The following is a 24,339-nucleotide window of genomic DNA, read 5'->3' as shown; positions in this document are numbered from 1 at the left end:
CGTGCGTTAGTTGGAAAACAAGCAGAGCAGAGGCACCTGAATAGATGAGTTGAGAAGCCCTGCTGTACATCTAAACTTACGACCTAGATTATATTACTAGATTATATAAAACGGTGGGATAATCCTCTTGAAACAACAGAAAAAAGGCTGCATTGTATGGAATTTAAGTCTGCTGGAACAAAACAACCTCATTACCTTTGCATGTAATATGAAAATGCAATAATTATAATGTGAGGTCACAAGACATTTAGCAGTTTAACAAAACCAATTTAAAATTGAGCTTGCAAAACCAGCTTTTAAAAAAGGGTATCCGACACTTCTTTTAAAGTAAAAAAAACTATAGACTACAGCCAAATTGTTGAGTTGAGAACCCCTGCTGTAAAGGAATATATGATGACTGAAAGCTGTGTATTTGGCGCCATCTAGTAGCCAAATTGAGACTTTGTCAATGTTTTGGAAGTTTTGACTCAGATAACCATGGACCCTTTTGATTTTACAGTAAAATGAAAGAAATCTTTTGTAGTTTATTTTAAACCCCTCATTATGATTTTATCATGCAGTTTACATGGGGGCAGGTGGGAATTCCCTAACACAGAGGAGTAGGCCGCCAGAGGTGCATACGCATGCGCAGAAGCCACGCCTGCATGTTATAGTTTAATACTTTCACTTTGTGCATGTCCAGCTATGGCTCCTTAGCTCCAGCTTTTCACCTAAAACTACATCAAAACGTAACACAAAATTTGACTTAAAATTTGCATTTGGGGGACTGTTCCTGGTGAAGGTTTAAGTTCGTCGGTTTAACCTTCTGGCTGCTACACTTAGCAGGAAAACGAACCGTAAACAACACGGGCGGCTAACTCTGAAGCAACAATGTTCTGACATCCGAAGTAAGCTCATGACCATCTTCCCAGCGTGACCTCCTGCACATGTGAGTTTATAATGACACGTGGTTTAATGCACCTTTTATTAACAAGGTCAGGTTGTCCGACTTCCTGCGACCTAACGGGGACAGTCCCATAACACTTAATGGGTTTAGATGACTGTGGCACCAACAGATTAACGCTATTTTCAGAAAGGTTTACATTACCAACCTCCAATGGGATATTGATAATCTATATAAAAATGCTTTAAACATCTATAGTGAAAAAGTGAAAATATATGTTAGAATTCAATGTGTTAACATTAACCTTTGTGATTTTCTTCAAATGTAAAACCGTTTCCCCTGCTGGTATCTACTCGATACATGTGTAAGTGTATGAATGAATAACGGAAACATTGGTGAGGAGTTCTGGTGTAATCCGTAATGTTTCTGGACAGTGACAGTTTATTTTCTTTATAGCTGAGGTCCTTTGCAGACTACCTCTGTTGTCCACACACTATGGATCGGACTGCATTTAGACAGAGCCAGCTGTGTGGCTCTTGGGAGATGAAGGAAAGACTTGGGATGGGAGGCTTTGGGCACGTCTACCTGTACCAGCACCTTGTACGTTTTTGGCATCCACTTGTACACCAAGGAGAACATAAACTCTAGATGCAGATGTTTCCTTGACTTGGTTTTATTTCCTGTCTGTGTTCGGCGCAGGAATCAGGGGAGAAGATCGCTGTGAAACTTTGCCGCTTGGAGCTAAACTCCAAGAACAAAGACCGGTGGAGCAGAGAGATCCAGATCATGAAAAAGTGAGTGTAAATCTTCTGCTTGTGTTCTCAAAGTAGCTTCATTACAGTATCATTACATGCTTTATTCTTGTTAAGCCATCACTGTATGTTTGCCTTTTTTTCTGTTATAGATTAAGCCATGTAAATGTTGTTCAGGCAAGAGAAGTTCCAGAGGAGTTGAGCTCCATTTCTTTAAATGACCTACCTCTATTGTCAATGGAGTACTGCTCAAGAGGAGACCTGCGCAAGGTACCTCATGGGTAATTAATAACGACCCTAAACAATTTCTTCCACTTTGCACTATTAACCTCATTCTCTACTTCATTTAGGTGTTGAATAAACCAGAAAACTGCTGTGGGCTAAAGGAGAGTGAAGTCCTCTTGCTGCTCAGTGACATCGGTAAAGTTTTGCTCAGCTTTCACTTTGATTTAAGAAATCCACTGGTGTCACATGTTGAAGGAAAACACATATGGAATATTTTTACAATATAGGTTCTGGTATCCAGTATCTCCATGAAAATAAGATAATTCATAGAGACCTAAAGCCTGAGAATATAGTTCTGCAGGAGATTGGTGGAAAGGTGAACTATCTCTCTTATTTGTACATGCCTACACCCTGTGTAATCTGGAATTCCACATATTATATATTATTCTGTACCTTGATCTCATTATAAAAATGCTTTTTTTCAACAGCTTGTCCATAAAATAATAGATCTGGGTTATGCAAAAGACCTAGATCAGGGCAGTCTCTGTACATCTTTTGTTGGAACTCTCCAGTATCTGGTACGTTTTGCATAACATATGCATTGTTTTGCAAGTAATGTTTTCTCTTTTGAACAAATGTCAACAGTCAAGACTTGTAAAATGTATTATCTGCATATGTGCCAGGCTCCAGAGCTGTTTGAGAGTAAGCCCTACACTGTAACAGTGGACTACTGGAGCTTTGGGACAGTAATCTTTGAATGTACTTGTGGCTTTCGGCCCTTTTTACACCACATGCAGCCTGTACAGTGGTGAGTTAACATAGTGGCAAACATTTTCCCTCAGGAGCCAAAGTAAAGCGAGAATGTACTAATTTTTTTGGAATTTTTGGAACACTTGTTCTAGTCTCTGGCACTATTTACATTTTCTCTGATTGCACATTTGTTTGCTATTGTAGGTTGAGTAAAGTCAAGAACAAAGGACCCAAAGACATCATGGCAGTGGAGGACATGAATGGAGAAGTCAGATTCTCCACACATCTCCCATATCCCAACAATCTCAGCAGGTAGAGACAAAAAGACATTTCTTAGTACCCACAGTGCCAGTCAAGCATCCCTTTGTGTCATTCTAATTTGCATAGGTGTGTTTATATTTACATAGGCCACTTCTGGAACCAGTTGAGTCTCTCCTCCAGATGCTGTTACTGTGGGACTCTGCAACACGTGGTGGAGGGCTAGATCCTGATACTAACAAGCCCTACTGTTACACCACCTTACATTATATTCTCAACATGAAGGTTAGTAATAAGAACAGGGTCTGTGTTTTATACTTACTTAAATGGCTTTTTGAGCACTTTGTGGTTTTATATGTGCAGCTTGACCAGAGGAAACCTCTCATTTTGCACATCATTATTCAGGTGATTCATGTGTTAGACATGACGTCAGCCCAGCTGCAATCCCTGGTTTTGGGTGCTGAGGAGAGTTTACATTCCCTGCAGCTTCGCCTGGAGACACACACTAAGACACACATCTCCCCGCTGAGTCAGGAGCTGCTGCTGGAGACGGGAATCTCCCTGGACCCACGCAGACCACCCGCACACTGTCTGCCAGAGGGACTGGTATGTGGGACAGAAACACATAGGCAAAAATTTCTGATGTATAACACACCCAACCACAAGTAAATACACAGCAGTGAAGAATTAGTTTTATTGTAAGATGGCATGCATGGAGTTGAGCCTTTTTGGATTCTGTGAAAGAATATGCATCAGCAAATTTTGCTGTCTACTGAAGACTTTGTTTTTAACATTGACGTAACCTCTAATAACACACACTAAAGTATGCACAATGATTTTGTTTTCTGTTCTCAGCGAGGCTGGGACACTTCCATTGTTTTCCTGTTTGATAGGAGTCTGACCAAGTACTCTGGGGCACTGACTGCCAGACCTCTGCCTGACAGTGTTAACTTCATAGGTTAGACCTTTGTCTTTACACTGAGTTGTAAAACTAAGTTGTAAAAGTTACTATTCAACAGTTGTGTTTGCTGCTGTTTTCTGGAAGGTTTAATTTTAGCTTTGAACGTTATTGACAGAATGCAAGTTTGGAAACGGATAGTTTAATTCCAGATACTTGGAATGTTATAGGACATCTCCGAATTTGGTGTATAAGTGGGAATCATGTCTTTTGTGAACTAGTCAGAGAGACTAAGACACAGCTCCCATTGTCTGCGCTGAGAAAGGTGTGGGGGGAAGCAGTCAGCTACATCTGTGGCCTGAAAGAGGACTACATTCGTCTGTACCAGGGACAGAGGGCGGCCATGTAGGTGGATAACCACACAGATATGCATATATTCACACAGTGGCACATCCTCACGTTGTGTGTGTCTATATAGGTTGAGTCTGCTGCGTTACAATACCACCTTAACACGATACAAGAACCTGCTGTTCTCCCAGTCACAGCGGCTACGTGCCAAACTTTCATTCTTTAAGACCAGCATCCAGCATGACCTTGAGCAATACATCAAACAGAGACACACTGGCATCTGTGAGTAGATGTAAACCTGGTAATGAGATCTATGCAGTAGTTGGAAATCCTTGCTGTAGCCTTAAGTAAACTGCCTGCTGTCTTTGTGAAGCTTCAGAAAAAATGCTTAAGACGTGGCAGGATAATGAAGAGAAGGCTGATGGTTTTACAAAGGTGGGACATTTTCCAGTAGTTCTACACAAATTTACTTGCAACTACATTGTTTAGCGTTATGCTAAGGGCGTTTTTTCTGTAGGTTGCAGATGTGGGGTATCTGGATGAGGAGATAGTGGCTCTACACTCTGAGATTGTGGAGCTACAGAGGAGTCCATTTGCCAGGAAACAAGGAGATGTAATGGAACAGCTGTCAGTATCTCTGTAATAGTTAAAGTATAATCACTTCCTTAAAATAACTGGTATACACAAGTTAACTCTTTCTTTTTTTTTTCAGTGAGGAAAAGGCTATTGAACTCTACAAGCAACTGAAAGCTAAATGCAAAAGTCAGTATCAATGACATAAAATAGTAAAAATGAGTTGTAGGAGATCCTGTTTTTAGTTTTGCTTTGTTTTGTTTCTATGATTTTATTGATAGCCTGTTACAGTGAGGATTGAACAGTTGTCATTAATACAGTTTAGCGTATTTCTGGAATTTTCAGTGAATAAATACATAGTGTTTGAATAAAAATTTAGTAAGCAAAGTTGTGAATGTGAACAGTAGACTGGCGTGTTTGGGTAAATTATTGTTTTTTACCCATTACATAATATATAATAATATAATAATAATAAGAGTGTGTACAGGTCCTGACCCTCCACATGGCTACAGTGACAGCTCAGATATGGTGAAGACCATACTTCAAACAGTTCAGAACCAGGACAGAGTGTTGAAAGACTTGTACTCTCACCTGAGGTAAATAAAGTGTAGTCTACACAAAAGCCCACACAAATATGCAAATATGAGAACAACTAAGGTAGCATTTTACAGTGTTTAATTTGTGGTTTTTCCCATCTTTCTGTTTTTGCAGTACAATTCTGGTGTGTAAGCAACGCATAGTGGATTTATTCCCTAAATTGGAAAGCGCAGTAGACAACATAAAAACTGCAGAGGCGGCAGTGATGCAGATGCAAATGAAGCGGCAAAAGGAGTTTTGGTACCTGCTTAAGATTGCCTATGTGAGTACATAAGACATTGTGCTACAGAAAATATTCTAAGCTATTAGCAATGTTTTACGAACTTGAGGCTGTAAAATAAAGTTGAATGTACTACTCAAATACACTGCAACTGATTCAGTATGTTGCTGTGCATTCAGGCCCAGAGCAGTACTTCATCACAATCACTCATGCAACAATCTACTGACAGGTAAGATCTGTTCAAATTATAATCCTCAATCACAAGCTTGACCACTAGAGTTCACTATATATTACAAATTGTGTGTGTTTCTTTATCATTTGCTTAACTGCACTTAAGAAGGGTTTAATTATACACTGCGCAGAATGAGTTGAATGATCTCTTAAAAAAATGACAAAACTCCCACAGTAAGTCACCATATGCAGATCAAAGTCTAGTAAAATCCAGAAAAAGGATTCCTACTGTCTTGAATGACCCAAAAATAAAAACATGCAATCAGTTTAAGTCTCTTGTCTCTCAGTGAAAGTGTCCATCAGTTGCTGGATGAGAATCAGCATTATCTGAGTCAACTAACTTCTCTGCTGCAAGATGCCACCCAGGAGATGGACCACAGTGCCATGGTATGGGAAAAAGTAATGAAAGACAGTGTTCATGCACTAATCCTGCATTAGAGTAACAATTCATATATAAACTTTTACTCATACATTACTGTCGAATTGCTTTCCAGAAAGCACATCACTTGTACTTGTAAGTGATATTATTAGTTAACCACCAAATACTGTATATATTCATTATATATGTTGTTTATTGTCTTTTTTCTTTCTCCTAAGCAAATGTTGTGTAGATCTGGTGCTTTCAAATGTTTGTTCTCTCGCTCAGGATCAGGACTGGAGCTGGACTCAGTACGAAGCAGTGAACGCTCAACCTAGGAAGCTGCAGAAACTGACCAAAGACTCAGCTTTATGATGCTAAGATACACAATCTTCTGTAAACATGTGCCTTATCAGCTAAACTATTTGTCAGCTTTGCAGTTCTGTACTGTGTCCTATGTACACTTTGGTGCAAATGTTTGTATCATATTTTGAAATGGCAAAAAGAGTAAAACAAATAATTTTTTCTCAAATATAATATTTGATGCACATACAAATACAATATAAAAAGGGATGCAAAGTTGACCTTAAACCTAATACAATCATCTTTAAAAAATTTATATTAGGCTTAAGGTTAACTTTGCATCCCTTTTTATGTTTGGTCACTCTTAAGGGAATACAAACCTAACCATAAACAATAATATAATATAATAATAATAATAATAATAATAATAATAATAATAATAATAATAATAATGCACATTCAGTACAATAGTTATTTTATTATCTGAAGTAACAAAAGCGGTTGAGAAGAAAAAAGTTATAGTATAGTTAGGTTTGTATCCCCTTGATAAATTAACTCTTAATCTTAAATGTAATATTTGTCTTATTCTTTTTGATGTTTCAAAATAAAGGGATGCAAACTTTTGCACTCAACTATATACATGCAATGCTGTAAAACTATCTGAAACAGCATGATGTGATAAGTTATTCATGTTTTAATTGTATTTTTGAATTTAAAAGGCTAAATTCACCTGTCACCTTATTTTAATGGTAATATTGATGAGTAATGGTATTAGTGAAGAGAGTGCTGCTGACTAATAATGCATGATGAAATGTGAATACATTTTATAAATGTATGGACCAGATACCAGGTTTTTCTTTGTCCAAGTAGCTTAACTGGATTTTCTTTTAACCTGTTTTTCTGTTCAAATATAAAACCTATAAGGATAGTAAATATTTGGTTATTTACATTCATCTATTGAATCAGACAACTGTTTGCACACAGAAAGGAAATGATTTGTTTGTAAGTCTCAGGGTTTGAAATTCTCTTGAGAGCTGCTGAAATCAAAAACAGCATATATTCATACCAGTATAACATGCATAAGATATTGCAATACATGACAATACTATGCAATATGACAAAAATAAAGTGAGGACAGAAAGATTACAGTAAGCTCATGCTTACAGGCAGTTAAATGTGAAGACATGCCACTCTGAGACTTCAATAGTAGGCTACATTATTTTAATTTTGTTTTTACATTATTCACCTAATTAGGAAGTAAGTTGTGGAGACAAGTACGACTCCACCTCTGATTGCAGGTAACTACATGTGGATAGACTCTTATGTTGTTGATAATAGGACACAATCATGAAACTGAAGGATGGTTGCACACAAGCATAGCTGAAACATGTGTTTTTGCCATTTGTGCTGATGTGACACTTAAACCTAAATAAAAGTTAACCTCTTGCGGATGTGTCTGTGGAGATTTGCAGGTGCTACAGTTGGACTTACTTGAGGTTCCATAAAATCTTCAAAACATGCTTGGGGTTTTAACTGGCTATTTGATATGCTCTCTATCTTTACCCTATTAAGCACAAATCAATAAGTGCATCACAAGTTTTATTACAAGAATTTGTACACACATTATCTGTCAACAGCTCAACAGACTAAACAACAAATAATTTTTGTAATCACAATTTTAAATTAGTTTGCCAAAAGCGAGGTTTTGGTCTGACACACAACGTGTGAGGTTGTTTTTGTGCAGTTTGGCCTCCCGACATGTTTAGTTTATTACCTGTAGCATGTAATGCAGCAGTGCCAGTTTGTTAAACCCAATCTTTAGTTTACATTTTTCAATTTGAATCGTCTATCTGATATGTATGGTGAAACATTAGGGATCGATAGATAGGTTTCTTTCCATTGTGGTCCACACATTACAAGTATACATACACCCACATACAGTAGTAGTGTACATGAAAGATAGCTTGTGTATTTGCAGATTGCTAAGAACAAGATCTATTTGAAATTCAAAGCAAGATACATTTGGAAAATATGCTTTGGGTTATGTAAATAAGTCAGTTTTATTCCCTAAAATGTAAACAGCGTCTCATTTAAAAAAAAAATGCCATATGAAATAATTTTTACTGTCATTAGGACACTACGTGGAACATACTGATCTTTTTTGACACATTTACTACGTACATTGGATTAAAATTTACCTATCGAAAAATATAAAGATCTAACGTTTGTGATTGGTTGGTTCTGGCCAATAGATACATGGTATATTACCATACTGCCGCTAAACATCATGGGAAACCGCTTTCTCCCTGAAAAGAAAACGATACCAGTTCACTGTGTCAAAAAACACGTTGTCGTGTCTAAATATACTGGGCGAAGTGTATCTGCTGTGGCAAAAAGCTTTATGCTCGACACCATACTATTAAATTGTTGTTTTCTGGAGCCCTATAAATGTGGACCGTCACCCTAGTACATGGTGGATGTGAGGGCGATCTGGCTGCGACATCTGTCACCCCATTGATCGCTAGGGTTGATTCGGCTGATCTGGCTGGCTAGGCGGGTGTCCCCTTCCTCCCTCACGGATCCATGTGTGTCCCTCCCGAAGCTCTGCGCTCGGTGGCAGCGGACGAAGTCCCCGGACGAACATCCTTCGGTATACCAGTAGCTGCGCTCCCCTGCTAGAACCTCCAAACAAGCTCAACGCCCATTTGTAGGAGAAACGTAGGGAAGTCAAGCTCCAAGCTTCAGACACATCCAAATGCGGCGCTGCACGTGGCAGTTTGCCTTGCTTTTTAGTAGTACATTGTCATATGTGACCTTTTTTTAGAAACAAATCTAATCTATTGTTTCACCATACGTATCACATAGATTCAAAAGAAAAAAAATTAAAATTAAAGATTGTTTTAGCACTGCTGCATTACATGCTACTGATAATAAACTGAACATGTTAAGAGGCCAAACTGCACAAAAACAACCTGACAAGCTCTGTGTGAGACCAAATAAGAAAATTATGATTAAAAAATGATTTATTGTGTTTTTTAGTCTGTTGAACTGTTGACAGATAAAGTGACATTTCCATTTTTGTAATGAAACTTGTGATGCAGTTTGACTTAATGATTTACATTGTCATAGTGATTTCACGATAAAAAAAACCCCACTATGACAATATAATGTACTATTGTTATTTTGCATTCTTTACAGAAAAGTCCTACGTTTCTCTTGAACATATATACTTATATGCCATTATACATAATGATAACATAATGCAAATATATGTAAATATATACTAGGTCAGTAAATCCAAGACATTCATTACAAGAGTTTTCTTTAAGCACAGCACTACTATCTACCTTTTTTTTCTTTAAACAAAATGTGGATTGAAGTTTTTTTTTTACTTCTCACAAATGCATTTGATGGTAGTATATAGTAATCAACGTCTACAATTGAATTTAGTTTTTTTCTAAACATTCTAAATAGTCTATATTTGCTCTTTAGCACACTTTTAATATTTCCTACAGCCCCTGAAGGAAGCATAGTGTAACATAGTGAAACCTGTGGGAGGCGTTGAATGGTTAGACCAGTACTGGGAGACTGGTCAACACAGTGATCATTTTATGTTGCACAATCTAGTGTAACGCTTACATATTGACTATTATATTTCAGCGTAGTGCAAAGGTGAGTTAATTCTTTTGATGTTCACAAGCTGCATAGCGAGCTAATGTTAGCAGTTGGTTATAAGCAACTGGCGGATTTGGCTGACTTCCGAACCCACCCAGAACGAGAGCTAGCTAGCTAAACCGGATAACGCAGCTAGGTTAACGTTACCAAGGCAGTAATGTGGCAGCTTTATCTATTCTTGTATACAGCTATTCCTGACATCCAGAGTGTGGGTTGCACTGAAGGGGACCAAACGTTAGTTTTATTTTTAATATGTTGCTTCATGTGCTGACAAAAATTGCTCACCAGTTGTCACCTCACAAATCATTCCGCAAGCTAGCAAGTTGTGTGTGTTAGCGCTAACTGGCTACTTTTGAAGTGCACTTTCTTTTAGAGGCAGAAATCTGCAGCTACGTTGCTCCAGTGATTGTCGTTTTGTACTGACCATGGTTGGCTGTTGCAGTAGTCAATTTAGGGTGAAATATTGGCCATAAACGTGCTGTGGAAGCGCTTGACTTAAAAATGAACTCACTACTTTGAATGGTTATCATGGGTTGCTTACAGTAAACGGTTTTGACTGGGATACACCTGTAGGTCTGCTGAAGTCATTACCTAAATAACTAATAACAAGATAAGTAACTCTTAACGCAGTAGCATAAAATGGCAAGCTATTTACCATTTATACCACATTTTATTTTTGTCAAGGGGGAAGAAAAGGTTTCAAATGAAGCAGCCAAGAGGAAGTGGGAACCTTTATCTGCTAAACCTTGCTTTGATAACGAAAATGCACTGAGCAGCTTCAAATCATGTGCATTCCCCTAAACACCAGGGTTTTTTACAGTTTCCCTGCAGATTTACTCAAACAGTCCTCGGCCTTTAAAATACTAAACATGTTGTTAAACTGTTGTCCACTGTCTTGTGTTCAAATGCAACACAAATTACTGCTTCTGACAGTACATTTGAATCCATACAACAGAAAACGCTCACGTTAAAAAAATTCCGGTATGATTTATTGCAGGACTGCTTGCAGTAGTTGTAGTTATGTTTACCTAAGAAAACTGGTATCTGTATGAACTCTGGCTGACACAGTTAAGGTCAGGCTATAGGTTTAACAGTGCCCTGATTTCTAAATATTGTGTAAATATATCAGCGTGTTTATACCTTCTTCTTTGCCTGTAGGTAAGTGCTAGCAAGGATGACGATGCCGCATGTAGGGGCAGTGTTTGGAGCAATAGCTGGAGTGATGGCCATCTTGTTGCACTCTTCCATTCACAAAATTGAAGAAGGGCACCTTGCTGTGTACTACAGGTAACACTGATGCTTAGTATCTGTACCTAACAGGAAATGTAATCTGGGGTACTAAGACTTGTACTTGAATAATTGTTTGATTCTTCAACTTATTTTCAAATCAATATTTGAGAATGCTCTTATGACTGTATTTGTACTGAATAAAAATATTGAAAGCCTTAATTCTGCACAGTGTTCATGAAATGGACAAAAAAAATCCCTATAATATAATGCAGTGTTATTCAACAGAAACACAACTAAACCATTGTGACTTAAATCTGAATAAACACTTCTCTGTCCTTTTCATTTGTCTGTTCTCTTTTGATATAATCAGTAAATTATCAAAGGCTTAGAGCAAATAATTTGTTTGTATTTGTTTCAGGGGTGGGGCATTGCTGACTACTCCCAATGGTCCTGGATATCATATCATGTTACCTTTCATTACCACCTACAGATCAGTGCAGGTAAAATTACATTTCTGGCCAGGAACATGGCCTTTTAGCAGAGACATGTGGAGATTTCATTAGGAGTGAACCATATAAAGCTCTAAATTAACTGAATGGGATCTATAAATTACTCAGTTAAAGCATGCAGTTGGCATTCAATCATAGCTTCCTTTTACACCAAATTTATGTACAATTTTCTATGGTGCTAAATCTGTTTAAAACAGTAACTTTGTCCAGCAGAAGAGCAATTATTCCTTAAAGGAAAAAAAACTTTGCCGGTGCTTGACAGTAATTAGTATACAAGACTGCTTTGATTTTGTTTAATCAGAGTGTTAAAGATCTCCGAATGTCATTGCTTTGTGTGTTATTTCCTAAATATAAAAGACAAATTTCCTAGAACAAAAATCTTAAATCAATGTTTACTAACCTTTTTTCTTGAGCTTTGAGTTTTTCAATGTTGGAACTCAGTTATAGAATGTAACAACAGGATGTGTGTATATATAACATGTATTATACTATTATATGTATATTTATGAGGTTAACTTTAAACATTAACCTTTAGTTTACCATTGCAGACTTTTGTAACCTTATTATTTAACGCACGTTTGACTTAATTAATGTATCAAGGGAGATGCTTTTGCTTGCATTTATATCATTTATTATGTGGCTTAAACAGCTTGTGCAAGCTGAATGTACATTTATATTATATTGGGTTTAGGATCAAGTTTGCATCCCCTTACATAGAAATGGCATATGAGGAGATGCAAATTTAACGCTAAACCTAATATTATAACAATGCATAGTCACCTGGTACAAATGTTCTTTTATCATCTTAAAAAATGAAATGATGAAATTTATATCGGTCCATTTAACTTTGCACCCCCCTTGATTAATATCTGATAAAAGAACGTTTGTACAAGCTGAATGTGCATTAAATGTTATGTTGATGAAAAAAATCTTTGTTTTAATTACCCAACTGTACAACTTGGAGAAATGATTGTATATCACATGATAAATCCAGACATATGTTCATAAAAGCATCCATGTAGTGGGAGGATAATCTTTGAATTTTTGCATCATAGACAACACTCCAAACTGATGAGATTAAGAATGTGCCATGTGGAACAAGGTATGGGATTATTGATGTAGCTCTAAAGAAATTTTAGAATATCATATAATCATGAAAACTGCATCTAATGCTTTTTTTTTTTTTTTTTTTTTAAACAGTGGTGGTGTGATGATCTATTTTGACAGAATAGAAGTTGTGAACATGCTGGTCCCTTCAGCAGGTATAAACATTTCCTACAATGTGCAATGTCTCTAGGTGTAGTATATATTTAAAAAAATTAAACTAGTATGAAAGCAATTTTTTGGGTTTTCCATTTTTCTGTTACATGGGATGTGGGACACCATAGGAATATTTACAATGTTTCGATAGAGAGACTGAGTTGTAGCTGAACAATAAACTCTGCTACAAGAAGCATGTGTGTCCTTGGGGAAGTGACAGACTTGCTGTTTATTGTGGTTAATGTTTTGCGATCCTAATTGTTGTAATGCTCTGAATACACCCCAGCCATTGGCGAGGGCATGTACTGTTACTGCAGATAAATATTCAGTATGCAATTCATGTACAACTTAACATTTTTTGGATCTTGTGTGGCTTGCTGACCCTAATGTCAGCAGCACAAACTTAGGCCATGGTTAGCTTGCCTTTGCTTCTTATATTTGGTGAAGTGGCTTCTATCATAAACTAGCAGATAAATAATATTGACCCCAAAGTTTTGCTTATTAGGTCAAGGGGGCTGCAAGAGCCAAACAGAATGAAACTAGGAACATTTGAGCAGGAAACCTTATGTTTTTATGTACGGCAAACGGCTAACTATCATTACAGCAACTGTTGTTTTGATCATTTATTTGCAGTTGTGGACATAGTGAGGAACTACACTGCTGATTATGACAAAACTCTAATTTTCAACAAGATTCATCATGAACTCAACCAGTTCTGCAGTGTACACACGTTACAGGAGGTCTATATTGAGTTGTTTGGTGAGTGCAATCTTACATAGAACACATCTTTTGCAATGTGCCCATTTCTAAACATTCTTAAAATGCTATACATTGCACGTTGTGTATTTAAACATCTGTTGGTGCTTTTTTGTCTTGCAGATATTATAGATGAGAACCTGAAGACTGCATTGCAGAAGGATCTTATTGCTATGGCCCCTGGACTTACAATACAGGTATGTTAACACATTTTTCACAATTTAAGCAGTAGGTGTACGTAGTAATGGGAATGAGGTTCAACTCAGTGGTTTTACTGCTCTGTCACAATGAATGAAAGAATATAAGTATTAATTGCACATTGTAGTATTTGCAGTAGTCTGCTAGTGGACAACCCTTTGGTTATGACTTCTCATGTAAGTCACAGCTATGGAGTATTGCAGCAATGCTGCTAAATGGTGAAACCTGATTTTGAACTATGAATTAAAATGTTATTATCTGCAGTAGGACTATTGTTACCCCCCCCCATGCTAATAGCTGTGAGCCAATCTCCTTTTGCTCAGCTACTTTTTACAGCTAATTCAACCATTAGATCATCATGACAATAATTATACTGGTTGTGCAGGAAGGGTGTGAAAGAAGTAAAAAAGGATCACAAAAAACCAAGTAATAAATATTCCACTCAGATTCAGAAAAGCCTAACTAGCCTGCTGTCTTTAAAAATCATTTGACAGATTATGAGCAAAGGGTAAATTTCTTTTACTCACTTTTTTCCCCCCTCTGCACTTTTTCAACATCATGATGAAGGCAGTTCGTGTTACCAAGCCAAAGATACCAGAATCTATCAGGAGGAACTATGAACTTATGTGAGTTTGTAAATCTTTATTAACCCTCACAGGTTAACAAAAAAAAAAAAAAAAACAAAAAAAAAACAGCCTTTTTTGTGTGTGCAGGGAAGCAGAAAAGACTCGTCTATTAATAACAGTTCAAACTCAGAAGGTGGTGGAAAAGGAAGCAGAGACTGAGAGGAAGAAGGCCATTATTGGTAACTGTTGCATTTTACTGTAATTCAGTTGCCTGTGTTTTTTTCCCCCTGATTATTCTTATTATTGTAGTTTCATTCTTTCAGTTTAATGCACAACCCTCCTGTTGGTTTCCACTGTTAAAACTCACTTGGTTCTCTGTCCCACAGAGGCGCAGAAAGTGGCTCAAGTAGCAGAGATCCATTTTCAGCAGAAGGTGATGGAGAAAGAGACAGAGAAGCGGATCTCTGAAATAGAAGGTTAGCCTTGCTGTTTTCAGTGTCCTCTTGAGCGATGGATTTGCATGTTCCAGTAGTGTCTAGTAGCTAATTTGTCAGGTCTTTTCAATTCAATGTTGTCTTGGTTTCAGATGCTGCCTTCCTGGCCAGGGAGAAGGCTAAGGCTGATGCAGAGTATTACACTGCTGCCAAGTTTGCTAAAGCAAATATGGTAAAACATTGTTAACAGTTTCACACATAAGCACATAACATACTGTATACTTCTCACACACTCTTGTCTTTCACCTAAATGTTTGCAGTTGAAGTTAACCCCAGAGTACCTGGAGCTAATGAAGTACCAGGCCATAGCAGCAAACAGTAAGATCTACTTTGGCCAGGACATCCCCAATATGTTTGTGGAGGGAAGCAGCAGTCCACCTAAGTCTGTACCCAATGCTGAACCAAATGTGCTGAAAGCAAAGCTAGACATGCATTGATTTCAAAGCTCTACCTCTGCACAGGACAGCGTGATGAAGACTTGTCTTGTCTGTGGGGTTGAGTGCACTGAACTGAAGGTGATGAGCTTTGCAGCTGGTTTGGTAAAAAACACACTTCAGTCTTAAATGGCAAAAGGAAAAAAAGTAAGAAATTTAAGTGGGAAATAAGCATACGTGAGAGGCAGCAGAGCAAGATAAAGTGGAAAGTTGTTTAAAAGAAAAGTTTTAGGAATGAGAACGATGCCATAGTTAAAAATCAAAAGCATAATCGATGCTTATGTTTGGGAAGGCAAGTGGTTGCCCTAATTTACACATGCTTGCAGTTAGTGCAGTGTTTATCTTTGCTTTTGGATCTGAATTAACTTTGTCATATGCAAAAGGATGATTTCTAATGAAAATGAATATGATTTTTGAAAAATAACTTCTGGTTTTGCTGAACTGGATTCTGACAGGTGACACTAATTAAAAGAAGAAATGTTTTGTGCAAGTGTGTCATTTGGGTAGGTCATCTCCATGCCATGTTTTCTTCCACTGAATCTCTAGTTGGCTTTCAACAGTCTGAGTCAGTGTGAGGTCTGTTTAATCAGACCCCATATTAAATGCTGCAGTGGATTGATTCAAAATAACTTTGACAGGTTATGACAGTAATTTGAGCATTATAAAGGTGGATATTGCAGCAAGGTTGTTCACAAGTTGGAGAGCCCATACATTTTCAGACCAGTGAAAGACATTTTCAAGTAACACTGTCACAAGTGTTCTAGCGGCTTCACTTCTTCACTTCTACAGATTCGAAGAAGTCTTCGAATTTAGAGGACTGTCACTAGGTGTTCATAGTAAAGTTAGTACACAGTGGTGTCAGACTGGTAGTAAAGTAGTTCATATTCTTCTAGCTCTGTGATAGTTTACTGTTAATAGTTGTGGCTGAGAGTGCAGCACAAAGTCCCACTGTGCTGCAAAGTCCTACTGTGGTATGTACTGTGAGGCCAACTGGGAAAAACGTTCTAGTGCTGCTAAAAAACAGATTGCCTCTTTTAAAAACTATTGAACATGCATGTTGAATTGTAATGGCCTAATTTAGATGACTCATCATGCCTGCGGTTGTCTGCTAACTCTTTTTATGCAGCTTATACGGTGGTTTAATATAAATTCTCTATAAATTGCCATTGGTTTTAATAAAACAGCTGCTCAGTTTAGAAAACAGCAGAATTCATAACTGTGAAAAAAGTGCATATATGCTCAATTTTAATATCTGTTGACAAAATCTAGTGACTCAAGGTGGAACACTGACATTCTAAAGCAAAAAAAAAAATTTAATGTTAAGGTCTATTGACTAAAATCAATATCAACTAGCATGAAAATCTTTCTAATGCAAAAATTTTACAATCTACAGCACCATGTATTTATAGCACACCACTGTGGCATTTTATATTGTGAGAAATACAAAAACAACTTTTCCGCTCTTGAGTGTTTACATTTTTCAGGAATTCAAGAATTAATGGAATGCAGAGTTCTCTAAACTCTTTACCAAACACGATAAATTATTGTATGGCAACACAAGGAACACAACACAGCAACTAAATGTACACATTAAGGATTTAGTTTAACTTCAGTTTTGTGTGACAACATTAGTTCCAGTACTACATAAATCAAGCTTTGTTCTGTTTTAAATATGAATGTTGACCGTGCTTAGGCTTAAACAGGATGCAAGTTGGTGCTAGTTTTTATTGTGTTCAAGCTTTTGGATTTTGTTGAGCTCTGTTTCAGAAACAATGAAATATTTCCACTATTCAGAATTTAAGCCTTCCAGCCAGACTGAAAGATGGAATGATTCTTGTTCACCAAGAGGCTCCACTTGAACTTGGATGTTTAAACACCTTTTGAGCTTGGATGTCCAAACCTTTCTGTACGATCTCATCATAGACTCTTGCTGAGAAAGACACAACTAGCAGTGGACACTAATAATGTTTGAAAGATGTTATGTTTACTTGGTCACCAACGGCAGTGAAAGCCTGCACTCTGCATTTGCTTTGGTGGTGGGTTCAAATAAAGGTGCATAAGGAGGGGTATGATTACATTTATTGTCTATTTTGTACAATCTGTGAAATTGAAGCATTGTCTCCTTGTTTTAAAAGGTTTATATGCAAAAATGTTAAGTTTTGACAATGATGTTATGTAAAATAAAGCCTATTTTGTTATCTTTCTTCCAGGTTTTGTGTTTGGACCTAACAGTATGTGTATAGTAGTATGTAGAACACGCTGGTGCCACCAGGGGAAGACTAACCCCATGTTGAATAAGTGACTCGCCCACAGACAGAAAAAAAAAAAAAAAAGATATTTCAGGAAGCAAAAAACAGTGGATTTAAATGTCAGGGGGAAAAGTCTTTTTCTTTTCCTTTTTTTGAGAAATTAAATCAATGGTTAGGTTACACAAAAATGGAGAATACTAAATCTGAATCCTAAAACAATTTGACACTCAACTCAAAAGTCTCATATTGTGACACTTTACTTTCACATACTATAAGAGTTACACTTTGGATCTTAGATTTACTTTTTACTAAAACATCAAACCTTTTACTCCCTGTTGAGAGTTTTCAGCTGCTTTAGTCATGTCTATACATTCACAAAGGTTTACTTCTTAGGTTTGTCAAGCTGAAAATCTCATTACCTTCATTTAAGCAAATATGGAATCACTGTTATTTAGATTCCAAAAAAATGTTAGTCAAAAAAGTGAGAATTCATACAATGTGCTGGTTATTTATTTAATTTGCTGGGTGTTTATGGTAATGAGATGACTCAGTGAACATTTAGTCAATATACTGTTTATACCCCATCACAGTGTTTTTCTAACCCACATACAATGTTATGTTTGTAAAATGCTCGTCCCAAGAGACTTGACTCTAAACCTCAAGTCTGCTCACACAGGCATTCCAGGAAGCATTCATATTGAGATCGAGCGCGTGTGACCACTGCCTGAATGACCAAATGAGGGATCCCTTCCTCTTATGACCTGCTAGTCCTTATGGAAATCTCTCAAGTATTTGTTCACATCGAAGCTATCAGTCTCCTCTCTGTGGGAGGGTGTTTGGCTTTATGACCCCAGTTTTCCCTGAAGTTGGGGTTGGTGAGAAATGATCATGAAGTATGTATGCAACTGTAAATAAACCTTACTTGTTTACATCTTGCTTACTTTACTGAGGAGGGGTTTTGTGGATGTCTGCTGGTGTATGCTCATTTAAACTTGTGTGATTTGGTCTGAGGGGTATAAAGTCAGCAAGTTTACCCCCTCAACCCACCCTACCACACCCACCACCACCACCAGGAAGTGGGGTCAGTGTCAGAGTTGCTGTGCCGTGGGTGAGCTTAGCATTTCTAATTCCTTCCTTTTGTCAAATCCTGCTTGATCCCTCCATCCTCTTGCTTCCTCTCACAAGGGTGTGGTCATTTTATCACTGCCTGGGGGGCTGTAAATCCAGTCTCGAAACAGCAGTGCGATTCTGAATATGATTCATCAGTGATAATCACACCCTGCATCAATAGCTACTCTGTTCTGCACATTTGTCTCACATTCCTATCGTGTGTATTTGTGTGATACAGTCATTAGAAAGAGCATTACCTGTGCTATTTCACAAAGTGTGTTTTCCTAATCTCTACATCTGTACAGTGATCTTCAAGATGGATTTTGTAGGCATTTCTACTTCTACTGCATGATTTAGGCTATAAACCTAAATCTGTGTTTTGTATACAGTCGTACTGCATGTTCATGTTTTGAGTAACGTTCTTGATTATTCTTTTGTAATAAATCAGTCAGCTGCCACTAATGCTACTCCATCAATTTTACTTATAAAGCCAAGTTTACGGTTTTCTGAATGGAGTTTTTCTATAGGAAAACAAGCCATATTATATCATCAGTGTTGTCTTGATCTTAAGCCTTGTTGAAAATGATCTTTAAGGGAATCAGAGTAAGTAAGATATAACAGCAAGATATTGTACTTGATTAGCTGTGTATTACCTTCTAACTTGGCAGTAATCAGCAGTATTGTACAAATACTGTACAAATGTCAAACAATGGGAAATTATTCTTGTGTCTACAACCCATCAATAAAACTTCATTACAAGAAGAAAAAGCGTTTTGTGGCTCGCTTTTACTTTGTATAAAACATTTATTATGTCTACAAAATATAATTATAATATAAATAGAAGTATAAACCAAAAATTGTATTGCATACATTTACTTGTATCGCTACCTGGTCGCTACCTACAAAACTGGTACATCAGTATAACCCACATTTACACTGTATACTTAGTACTTATTCCTGAGTGTTTGCTTGACCTAATTATCCACAAACAAACATGGCAAAAGTCTAAATGCTGTCTATTATATAAAGTGATAAAATACATTTAAATATTGATCTTGTAAGATTTACACCTTGGTGTTAAATTGCTTCAAAATAAAGGTGATTGATAAGTTGGGATGAATGTTATCAACCAACAGTTCTCAGCTGGAGAAGATCAACTCTTCCTGATACAGCTCACCAGGTTGCCTATCTCCTGTTTTTCTACACTGGCGGTGTGTGTGTGTGTGTGTGTGTGTGTGTGTGTGTGTGTGTGTGTGTGTGTGTGTGTGTGTGTGTGTGTGGAGTGGGGGAGCAAGATTAAAGATCAAAGCCAACACAGGGACAGACAAACACTGATGGACACCCACCACCATAACTTGGGACTGATAGTATTGAAGTAATGTTTGCATTTTCACAGAGACAGGATGTGACGTGTATCAACTGTGCTTTACTATATTTGGTTTTCTTCAACATATAGATTAATTCATTGTAAAAGCCTGAACACATGAAACTGTGTCATAACTATCTGTCATCACACTTAAATAAAAAAAACAATTTTTACAGAAACTGAATGATGTAATTTTAGACATGGAGGATGTGACAGTGCTTGAACCTAACACTGCATGTAATTTAGCTTTCAGCAGTTAATTTCTAAGCTTCAAATAACTACTCTTCTAATTTGCCAACGATTTTAGTTAAAATGAACAGTTGGTTTACTGAGCTGTTTGAAAATATCACAGCAGGTTGTGTAAAGGCACAGAAGTCAAAGAAGACTATACATACACAAACCCTCTAAAACAGCACATCCTACACACTCCATCTATCAACACTATTAATATCAGTGTGTTTTGCCTTTTGCTTTGTAGTATGTCTCCAGATGCTGTGTCAGTTCTTCAATACGCATGTCTTTCAAATGAACCAGATGCTCTAACCTGTTCACTTTCATCTTCAGGATCTGTACAAAGACACACAAAATATAAGTGTGTTTTACAGCAAGATTCTGTTAGTTTCTGAAGTTATTTTGCAAGCATATTTTATTTTGTGGCTTCCTCCTTAGTGTGAAGATATCGCTACATAAAGAAAAGCAAAAAAAGTAATATCCGCTGAGCTGATACTGACTCACTGACCACTGATGACACAGCTTATGACACACACACATCTGCATCAGCATATCAGCAGGTTTGTATGACAAAACTCTTCCCCTATTGGACTTCAAAAAGGAAGGTGACTTTGTTTGCAGATGTCCTGCCAGTCATTAGCACACATTTCCTGGATTCAATTGTGTGTGTGTGAGTGTGTAATCTTTGTGTGTACCTCCACAGTCTCCTGCAAAGCCATGACTTCTTGATCTTTTTCCTGCAGGATTTGTCGAACAGTAGGGTCCATGTCTGTGTAAAACTGCACTGTTTGCTGTGGTTTACTAAATAATACAATAAACAAGTGCAAGACACATTAACATTATAAACAGTACAATTTAATTCAATATAAAAACAGCATTTGGGTCAAACCTGTTTTTCACTGCGCTCTTCTCATATTTGTTTATCTGTCCACCTACTAGCTGAGCCATAAAACGTTTTGCTTCAGTCTTCAGATGAATTTCTAAAAAAAACAAAAAAAACACAAATATTTCAGATAACTCTGCTTTTGTTTGAAGCCTACAATGATTCATCCAACAACTTACACAGACACAAATACAATATAGCAAGGAGAATGGGAGGCAAATAAGCAATGAACATAAGCAGAAAGGGGTAGAAATACAGAGGTAAGATTAGAGACAGAAGAAATTCAGGAGGCCTTTCAGTGCAGCAGACCTCAGCTTAGGCCAGCGATAAAGGCCATCTGGTGATGTTGGGAGCTGATATGAGGTCCTGTGTCTCTGACAGTGGATGGAATGTAAATGGAAGAGGAAAGAGCAGAGAAAGGATGTTGTTTCAAGGATGAATGAGGTGTGAGAAGCAGAAGAAAAAAAAAACATGTCACAGATTCACTCCCTAAAGGTTGAGGTATTCTCTAATCGGTTCTATTGCTGTTAGATGAATGTATGTTCTTGTCTATGTGTGGTAAGATTAGAGTTATCAGCAGGGCACACATCTATGACAATGTCAGGACTGCCAGGAGAAGGCAGTAAAAAGACAACGTTTAAGGAAAATGTGATTTAAAAGGCACAAAACAGTCCTCTGAGATACCAAAACATCTCAGCTTGTAACGAACATTCTATTTGTCAGATGACCATTAGATATGACACCATTTAAAACAGTCTAAAATTAAGCCCACTTCCCTCTCTGTGCTAATACATAAGAAGAAAATTGATGATAAGAAGGAAATTTAGCTATGCCATGTAAGCTAATACACCCTAAAAATAACTAACAAGGATTTATCATACAAGAGGCAAAAGGTCGAGACACTGTCATCATATTCTTGTTAATTTGCCAATTTAAGATTTTACACATAATGTGTTCACTGACTTTATTGCAGCTTTGTTGTAAGGTCAAATATGACATTACTGGTTTGTCAAATAAAAAAGGTCATAGTTTGTGTAGAGGTGGTAACAAAATGGCAATTCTACCTTTCTCCTTGTTCTTGGTGTCATAGTATTCCACATCCTGAAAAGAAAATGTATTCATATTGTTGTTATTTGTTATTATACTTTGCTCACGTGTAGTAGATGACCACAGTGATAAATAATTTATACTTAGCAATCAAACAGAAAAAAATGTAAAGTACACACATGCATAACCACACAGTACACACCATTATGTTGTCTGTGGTGTGCTCCAGTTTCTCTTCTATCTTTTCTCTGAGGGCGCTTAGTACAGGCTCTATCACTCCTGCAGTGTTCAGTATAATCCTCTTCACTGTCTCCTCTGGTATATTAAAATTCAGCTTGGAAAACACTTTCCTGTCCACAGGGTAAAAAAACAAACCACACATTTCTAATTTACAAAAAATAATTAGGAACTACAGACTGAACGTGATTTAAGTGATGATGCATAATGGTGATAAACACCATAGGGGTCAGGGTGTTTAGAATGAAGTCCCAGGAATCTGTAGCTGGCTATGTGCCTTATCATTGGCCTGGGAAGGGATGAGAGAGTGTGTTTTAGATTGTTTATCCCAAACAGATGCAGTGTTCTGCAGAAGCACACACCTAAAGGATGCCTTCACTGATTTTTAACTTTTTTCTTTTGGTTCTACTTTGGGTAGTACATGTACTTAAATGCCATGGAACTCACCTTTGACTTCACTATATTAAAATACCTCTCTACTTCTAGCTGAAAAATGCCTCCAGATGACATCGCTTGGAGGAACCTTCAGTTCAGATTATGTCATCTCATTGTTCTTACTATGAAGGTTGTAATCATGGTCAACCTGCTTTTCCAGAGCTCCTCCAGATGACATCATCTGATCTGCAAATGATGAAAAACTCCTCTGGGTGATGTCATCTGGAGGATTTTTTTCAGCTAGAAGTAAAGAAATATTTAATTACAGGGAAGTCAGAGGGAAGTTTAAAGCAGTAACATACATTTATACCCTAAAGCCACAGAAAGCGAGTTAAAAAGTGGATGAAGTCGCCCTTTAATCATTGACTTTAATTGTTGTTTTTGTCATTCTTATTATGTATTATTATATGAAATGATGACTTATTATTGACTGTGTTTTAGTAAAAAGTTCTGCAGAAATGTGGACATATTCATAAAATCAGATTATGAAAAATACAATCTTTGTTTCCAGCTGTGGGATAATATTATCTTGTAGTTGTGTGTGTTCTTCATGAAATCTTATTCACAGCCTGCATTCAATTCAATCTAATAATTCAGGAATTCACTTTTAATAAAAAAAACAAAAACAAACAAGATCCTTGCCTGTTAAGGAGGTTCCAGTTGCTGAGCTTCTGTGGTGTGGCGTTTGCAGGAATATAGTTGTGCAGGTCAACAAACTTTGGGAAAAAATATTTTACAACTTCTGCTGCCATCACTGCAGAGGGTTCAGCAGAGAGGCAGAGTCAATTCACATCCATGAAGCAACTTTACTTTTAATTCACAAGCTGTGTGAACAGCAAAAGTAAATGTAGCTGAACATAAAAATGTATGGCCTACATGACACATTTATGTAATATTACGTATGGTTTAGCTGGTTTAGTTACCAATGCCCTCTGAACTACTAGCAAAGCCACAGCTAAGCTAACTAGCTACCTCCGTCGCTGAAGTCTCTTGTGATGTGTCTTTTGGGCCGGGACAGCGGTATTTTGTCTATCCACGCATACAGCTCCTGCAATTCATCTTCGTTCAGTTCTCGATTCATTCTTAGAGCAGCATCAATCTCTGGGCAGTTTCTAAATACCAAGACTGCTTTACTGAGCTAAAGCTAACGCGTTAGCTCAACTCGGCAAAAGGTTGTTTAAGGCGTTGCTAGGCGACCACTAGTTAACTATGGCAAAAAGTCATGGCGGCTGGACGGAGAAAAGACAAAAACAACAAAAAAGG

At 37.2% G+C, this 24,339-nt stretch overlaps 3 protein-coding genes across 6 annotated transcripts; 2 read left to right on the top strand and 1 right to left on the bottom strand.

The window, feature by feature from the left end:
* The first annotated feature begins 641 nt into the window (after positions 1-641).
* LOC137136376 (inhibitor of nuclear factor kappa-B kinase subunit alpha-like) lies at positions 642-7,842 on the top strand. 3 transcript variants are annotated; one of them, XM_067521681.1, is made up of 22 exons: positions 642-928; positions 1,345-1,483; positions 1,583-1,677; positions 1,788-1,905; positions 1,986-2,055; positions 2,148-2,236; positions 2,349-2,438; positions 2,544-2,668; positions 2,815-2,922; positions 3,018-3,153; positions 3,274-3,474; positions 3,724-3,826; positions 4,048-4,171; positions 4,245-4,396; positions 4,488-4,549; positions 4,632-4,741; positions 4,827-4,876; positions 5,175-5,283; positions 5,399-5,546; positions 5,684-5,733; positions 6,023-6,122; positions 6,382-7,842. In XM_067521681.1, coding segments are annotated over exons 1-22 (2,268 nt in total). In that variant the 5' UTR covers positions 642-926; the 3' UTR covers positions 6,469-7,842. The 3 variants fall into 3 exon arrangements, with proteins under 3 accessions (XP_067377782.1, XP_067377789.1, XP_067377798.1); XM_067521688.1 differs by having other exon boundaries at positions 1,340-1,483; XM_067521697.1 differs by lacking the exon at positions 1,345-1,483.
* Positions 7,843-9,911: 2,069 nt separating this feature from the next.
* erlin1 (ER lipid raft associated 1) lies at positions 9,912-17,722 on the top strand. 2 transcript variants are annotated; one of them, XM_067521710.1, is made up of 12 exons: positions 9,912-10,068; positions 11,230-11,358; positions 11,720-11,801; positions 12,866-12,912; positions 13,011-13,072; positions 13,704-13,829; positions 13,950-14,023; positions 14,592-14,650; positions 14,738-14,829; positions 14,977-15,066; positions 15,177-15,256; positions 15,345-17,722. In XM_067521710.1, the coding sequence occupies exons 2-12, from the start codon at positions 11,246-11,248 to the stop codon at positions 15,519-15,521; spliced, it is 1,002 nt and encodes a 333-aa protein (XP_067377811.1). In that variant the 5' UTR covers positions 9,912-10,068; positions 11,230-11,245; the 3' UTR covers positions 15,522-17,722. The 2 variants fall into 2 exon arrangements, with proteins under 2 accessions (XP_067377811.1, XP_067377820.1); XM_067521719.1 differs by lacking the exon at positions 9,912-10,068 and adding an exon at positions 10,127-10,305.
* Positions 17,723-19,322: 1,600 nt separating this feature from the next.
* On the bottom strand, positions 19,323-24,291 carry spef1 (sperm flagellar 1). Its single transcript, XM_067521730.1, has 7 exons — positions 24,049-24,291; positions 23,719-23,830; positions 22,607-22,754; positions 22,422-22,458; positions 21,364-21,454; positions 21,170-21,275; positions 19,323-20,810 (listed from the first exon to the last, which is right to left on the bottom strand). The coding sequence occupies exons 1-7, from the start codon at positions 24,155-24,157 to the stop codon at positions 20,694-20,696; spliced, it is 720 nt and encodes a 239-aa protein (XP_067377831.1). The 5' UTR covers positions 24,158-24,291; the 3' UTR covers positions 19,323-20,693.
* Between the last annotated feature and the right edge of the window lie 48 nt (positions 24,292-24,339).

The sequence above is a fragment of the Channa argus genome, chromosome 1 (genome assembly GCF_033026475.1).
Source record: "Channa argus isolate prfri chromosome 1, Channa argus male v1.0, whole genome shotgun sequence".
Lineage (NCBI taxonomy): Eukaryota > Metazoa > Chordata > Actinopteri > Anabantiformes > Channidae > Channa > Channa argus.
The sequence above is the reverse complement of the archived record's forward strand: the minus strand, read 5'-3'. Positions and strand labels throughout refer to the sequence as shown.

Bases quoted from the DNA above. Each gene is read 5' to 3' on its own strand.
- LOC137136376 (XM_067521681.1), top strand. The intron at 4,550-4,631 runs GTGGGACATTTT...TTTTTTCTGTAG, and splicing joins AGGCTGATGGTTTTACAAAG to GTTGCAGATGTGGGGTATCT. The intron at 6,123-6,381 runs GTATGGGAAAAA...TCTCTCGCTCAG, and splicing joins AGATGGACCACAGTGCCATG to GATCAGGACTGGAGCTGGAC.
- spef1 (XM_067521730.1), bottom strand. From the start codon at position 24,157: ATGAATCGAGAACTGAACGAAGATGAATTGCAGGAGCTGTATGCGTGG. The intron at 21,276-21,363 runs GTTTGACCCAAA...TGTATTATTTAG, and splicing joins AAGAGCGCAGTGAAAAACAG to TAAACCACAGCAAACAGTGC. The intron at 20,811-21,169 runs GTACACACAAAG...GTCTTTGTACAG, and splicing joins CTTTGCAGGAGACTGTGGAG to ATCCTGAAGATGAAAGTGAA.
- erlin1 (XM_067521710.1), top strand. From the start codon at position 11,246: ATGACGATGCCGCATGTAGGGGCAGTGTTTGGAGCAATAGCTGGAGTG. The intron at 13,830-13,949 runs GTGAGTGCAATC...TTTGTCTTGCAG, and splicing joins GGTCTATATTGAGTTGTTTG to ATATTATAGATGAGAACCTG. The intron at 15,067-15,176 runs GTTAGCCTTGCT...TCTTGGTTTCAG, and splicing joins GCGGATCTCTGAAATAGAAG to ATGCTGCCTTCCTGGCCAGG.